The 5,970-nt window shown below is 39.9% G+C and overlaps 1 protein-coding gene across 1 annotated transcript; it reads left to right on the top strand.

The window, feature by feature from the left end:
- The first annotated feature begins 2,526 nt into the window (after window positions 1-2,526).
- Window positions 2,527-5,684, top strand: cyb561 (cytochrome b561). Its single transcript, XM_049743966.2, has 6 exons — window positions 2,527-2,707; window positions 3,463-3,673; window positions 4,528-4,626; window positions 4,696-4,799; window positions 4,897-5,054; window positions 5,185-5,684. The coding sequence occupies exons 2-6, from the start codon at window positions 3,466-3,468 to the stop codon at window positions 5,375-5,377; spliced, it is 762 nt and encodes a 253-aa protein (XP_049599923.1). The 5' UTR covers window positions 2,527-2,707; window positions 3,463-3,465; the 3' UTR covers window positions 5,378-5,684.
- Window positions 5,685-5,970: the final 286 nt, after the last annotated feature.

The raw sequence follows: 5,970 nt of genomic DNA, 5'->3' as shown, positions 1-5,970 counted from the left end.
ACCAGTCTGTTGCGGCTAAAAATAGACGCCGTAGAAACGAATAGGAACGGACAGACAACGGCAGACAGAAAAGCAGAGCTACGTTGAAGTTGACCTTAACTGCTTCACTCAACCACTCCGTATTTATTATTATTAAAAAATAAAGTGGTTGTTGATCATTTACTGGTTACATCCAGTGGCGTCACTATTGCCTTTTACGGGATCTTTACCCTCCCCTATTTTTTTTGTTTTGCAGTATTGCAACTGCGTCTGCGACCTATACATCCCATTGTAATAATTTCCTTAAATTTGTGCAAAATAATTACAATTTTCTATATTTTTAATTTCTAATTTGTGATCCTAAAATAGCCAGGGTGGCCGCCGTCATCAATACCGATATCATGAATTTGGGCTGGTATCTGCATCGATACCAATACCTGATATCGATACTCACCCATCCGTCATTACAATAACCTGTATTAAAGGTAAATCATCAACACTATGCAACTGTCCAAATATTTATTAACCTAAATGTACACACAACTCAATCTTGTGATATTTAGTCCTATGTAGAAAAAGAATGAGAAGAAAAGAATAGGGGAATTACAGAGGGGTGACAGAAAATGAAAGTGAAAATGGAAAAATATGGAGGAAGACAGAGAAGAGCATACATGTGAAATAGAGGGGAGAAAAAAAATGCTATTGAGTGAGAGAGAGAAAAGACTGAGTATGCAAGTGAGCTTCAGAGGATGGAACAATTGTGAGGAATGATGGATGAAGAGGACTGTGGAAGAACTGCAGTAGAGGAGAGGGAGATCAAGAACAGAGAGCGCTGTGGAGGTGGAATAAAAGGAAGGGGAGCGCAAGAGACAGAAATAGAGAGAGAGAAGGAAAGAGCTATTCTGGTAATGATGTTGTTGCCATGGAGATGCTTTTCCCCAGTCAGACTACTCCACAGGTGCCTTGTGGGGATTTTTTTAAAGGACGTCCCTGATTGGCGGTGATCTGTAGAACACAGGGCTATTGATTGGTTGACTGAAGGGAAGGGCAAAGGTCATCCCTTGCATGCCATTACCCTTCAAATGCGTTTGCCTTCTGGTGACTCCTCACTGTGCAACAGTAGGAAACAAATGACAGAAACAGGGAAAAAAAAGCATTAACAATGTGGAAAAATAAGAGAAAACACTGGAAAAAAATGTGGAGGAGGAACAAGTAGAAGAAATATGTTTATTACCCCCCCCTGGAAAAAAAATGAAAGTAAAAAAAATACTTCCCTTACACAATTCGAGACTTATTTATAAACTCTTCCAATGTTTTAGAGCACATAAGTGAGAAGTTGTAACATCTGCTACTTTAGTAACGGACCCATCACCATTCCTAACCCACTCAGGTGAAAATATGTACAGTCATACTGCAGACACTGTAAGTCCTCATTATTGCACTGCAAAGATGTTGACGGTAAAATGGGTCCATTGGTGCCATTCGGAGTTATTAGACAATAAAAGAGATAAAGTAAAGATGCACACACACACACACACACACACACACTGCAACGAAATTGTATTAAGAGCAGTGGTGAGTCAGACCACTGACTCACAGGAAAAATAAAAAATGTCAAACTGAAAAAAAAGTGTGCACACTAACAGCACAATTTTCAGACATTATTCAAGATAGCCCTGACAAGCTCAGTCAAACTTGTAAATTAATTTACCTGTGGGAGTCATTTTCTGTTTAATTTGCACGCAACGTACCCGAAAGTTATGATCCAACTTCTGAATGTTTAAGTTTATGTAAAACCTTGCCCTGCTCCTTTGCAGCAATTAAGCTTAAAGTTTGAGTCCGTGTTCCTTTGCAGCAATTAAGCTTAAAGTAAGCTTAGCCTGCAGCGCCATCAACTGGTAAAAAAGGGATACTGCCAGCCTGGAGTCACCCAAGTGCATGCAATTCCAGGGTTTATGAACACCCTGAGTAGACTACGTGCAATGCATGTATCAAACTCTAGGCCCGGGGGCCAGATGCGGCCCCTTCATTATTTTCTGTGGCCTGTTTTGCCTTTGCCATACGTGGCTAGCATAGATAGATGAACAAATACTACAAACAAAATACACATTTCTTTTCAGATCAACTTTGTTGTTGTTTGAATGACTGACAGGATGAAATTCTATTGGAAGTAAATGTCAAGCATCATGGACACGCACATTGTATTATAGAGGGTACAAAATGCAAACCTTAGGTGTCATATGCAATAATGGTCTTCAGTTGAATTTTAAAAATACGGTAATAATAAAAGGTAGAGTTAAAAAAATTAAAAAGACTGCTATAATTTACTGTCACACCCAGCCACGCTTTCTTCCTCATGACCGCTCTCGCTCCTCTGGCGTTGTCATGGTAACCATCCCTTTACGTTTGAGCTTAGTCATCAATCCAGACTGTCGCCATCTCATGCGACTTCTCCATTAAATTATATATGTATCTATATTTTCAATTTTTCTTTTCAGATTCAAACAGCACTGCAATATTTTTAATATGCAGCAACGCGCAATGCTAGGTTTATTATTTCCTTATTAGTCACGTGGGTTGGGTCTGTTTGGAAAGCCCGAAGCGCACCACTTGAGGGAGGAGAAAGGCGGATGAAAAACACATTAAGAAAAAAAAGGAAGGCGGATGTATAAATCCACACCCTGCGACTTTGCAAAAACAACAGCACCCATTGCAGAACTACAACGCAGTAAGTATTCATATCGACCAACTTATTTGCAGAGATGTTTACTTCACGGACAGGATGAAACCGATCGAAGGATATTGTCAATCACGATATCAGAACAGGTGGCAGGTGTTATTAAAAAAAAAAGGCCATTCGTGTGTTTGACAGCTGGCGTCCTCGTTCAAACTTTTCTACGTTATCCTCACTGTTAAATCCTCCGAGTGTTAAAACATATAATCTTGTGCACCCTCATCGGATTGTTACGATCGTAATACCATTTAGATGCGTAATCGGCTCACATTGAACCCGCCTGCTAAACATTTGAACACACAAAAAGTTGCAAGCATAAAACCTTTACTTGCTTTCAATAAATTCGACTGACTCACCTTTCCCCTATGTATCAGTATGCCGTAACCCAATTAAAATATATTGCTATAAATTCACATTAAATTTATATTAATTAAAAAATATACTCAAGTGCAGTATTAATATATAATGTACCTTTGGCTTGAAAGCAAAGTGTGGAGAGTGTTTGTTTAGGTGCAGTCAATGAATGGGTCATTGTTAACCTAAGTAAATGTGATAAATAAAGGCAAATCGGGCAGGGTGAAAAAAAAAGTCACGTCATTGCATTTGTTGATATTGTAAAGAGAGATCTGTTTACTTTGCTATTTTGATGGGCTAACCTTATTTACGTCATAATTTAATATGGCAGATCGCAAATAGCAGACCTCCAGGCAAAACGTGAAGATGTAATATTCTCTGTCTGTGTGTCCCAGATCATGGAGGATTCTTCTGCTCCACACTCTTCTCGCACCACATTTGGATGGCTAGTAGGAGCTTCGCAGATTCTGGGTGTGACATCAGTAGTGCTAACTGGCGTGTGGATGGGTCACTACCACGGGGGATTTGCGTGGGATGGCTCCAACCAGGAGTTCAACCTTCACCCTCTGTGCATGGTTCTGGGCATGGTCTTCTTACAGGGAGATGGTGAGCAGTCATAAACATCTGAAAATATTAAATGAAGGATTATTAGCGTTAAAACATTGTGTCAAGTAAAAGCAGGTTTTTACATGTTTGATTAAGAAGGCATGGTCACACAATAAAATGACAAAAGTAAAATTACTAACATTATAAAACACAACTTGTAAATTTTGTCCCAATACAGTTTAAGTTGGACAAACATTGACATTTATGGAAGCAATATTAATTTGTCTAACATTGCAAACAAGTTATTTTTACTTGAGGGGGTCAATAAAAGGGAGAAGTGTCCTACAATTTCCAACAGCAAGACTTCAAATATTTAGTTGGCCAACTTAAAATGTTATTATTGCCTTGAAATTTTGCATTCACCTATTTTTAGTGTCGTCAGTGTATGCAAGTTTTATTGACTATGTTGACTTATTTAAAGCGATCAAAATATCAAATAAAAAGCAAATAGTTTTGGTCAAATCATCTAACTGCAGGATGTGTAATTTATATCTGTTGGTCGTTTTCTGTCTCTTTTTTGTTTTCTGCAGCTCAGTGTACTTCTGCTAATATAGGTCTAACCACATTAGCTCTTGTGGCTCAACGGGACAGCTGTCAAAGCTAAATTGCATTAAAGTGATAACAGCAAAGGTCAGCTGGACATTAGTGAGATGTTCACAAGTGATCCAAACACCCTCAGGAGGGTCTCCGTGCTTGCTTTTATTCTGGGATGGCGATTCACGACACCTAGGCGCACTCATGCGGTCATCGACTCTAACAGAGTCATGTGCTCGTGTCGTCAAACACTTGCTCAGCCCAAATAACAAAAAAATTTTGCATTCAAAATGTATTAATATTCAACTTTTGATTCACAGCCATCCTGGTGTATCGAGTGTTCCGTAATGAGGCAAAAAAGAACGTCAAGATGCTTCATGGCATCATTCACATGCTCGCCCTGATCGTCAGCATTGTCGGTAAGTTAGACGGAGAAGTGTGTGTGTTTCTATTTTTGTGTACTCTCTGTTGTACATGTGTGTGTTTAGGTTTGGCGGCTGTGTTCGACTCCCACCGAGCAGCCAACTACCCAGATATGTACTCCTTGCACAGTTGGTGCGGCATGGCTACCATTGTCTTATTTAGCTTGCAGGTAGGCACACACACACACACACACACACACACACACACACACGTATATATGCCAACGTGTACGTTTTGTCACATTTTTTCTATCCATCTCTCAACAGTGGGTCATGGGTTTGTCGTTCTTCCTGTTTCCCGTCGCGTCGTCATGGTTACGATCAGCGTACCTCCCCGTTCATGCGTTCTGTGGTCTGGTTCTGTTGGTTATGGCTATAGGGAGCAGTTTGCTTGGTATCACAGAGAAACTTCTCTTCAGCATCATGTACGTCCGTATCTACTGTTTGTCCATTACGTGCATCGTTATTTACATCTGTAAAGTGATATAGAATTAGTGTCCGGCGCAGGGATGGGCAAATTAAATTCTGGTTCTGATAGTATCTTGTTACTCTTAGGTCAACCTATTCGAGCTTTCCACCTGAAGGGATCATGGCCAACATTCTGGGCATCCTGCTTGCGTGTTTCGGGCTGCTGGTGTGCTACATTGTCACCAAGGAAGAATACAGGAGGCCACCAAACCCTGAGGAGGAGTCTTTGGCGGTCCACTTCAAGACCTTGACCGAAGGAGACTCACCCACCAGGCCTTAATTTATTCACTAACTGCTCACCACAATTTGATTTGAGTAGTTCTCTTGATTTTACTCCGTTCATATTGCAAGATGGAATTAAATACTGACGTGGGCCACTTGAAAAAAAATACAAGAGCTGTGATAATGCCCATTTTGGATTGACACTGTTAAAGAAAATTTGTTTGCATTGGTGTGTTGTGCAAGTACGTTTTTCAATGTGCAACTTTGTCAACTGTGAAGGTATTTTAAGTATTAAGTGTATTATATTAAGTTAATGGTTTTGGGAGTGTGAGATATTTAGTAAATTAAATAATTGCAAAAAAAAACCTGTTTGCTTTTATTTGGTAAATTTTGGAGGATTCAGTGTGCAGGGAAACATAATTTCAATTCAATTATTCCAGGGATAGATGTTGTACAGTCACACGCTGATCTTTTGTTTGTTCATACCTTGTTGGAGATGGATGTCCAATATGGAGGCAGGCAAGGAGTGGGGGGGTGCAGCCAATCCAAATTGTAATCCTCAAACGGTAAAAAACGATATCACTAATACCTTCTTGGCTAACTGTGACTGACTGAGACAGACTGCCATGAGGGAGCAGCCATCTTTGACTG

Source organism: Syngnathus scovelli, chromosome 16 (assembly GCF_024217435.2).
Source record: "Syngnathus scovelli strain Florida chromosome 16, RoL_Ssco_1.2, whole genome shotgun sequence".
NCBI classification, from domain to species: domain Eukaryota; kingdom Metazoa; phylum Chordata; class Actinopteri; order Syngnathiformes; family Syngnathidae; genus Syngnathus; species Syngnathus scovelli.
This window is presented reverse-complemented; position numbering and strand designations above follow the sequence as displayed.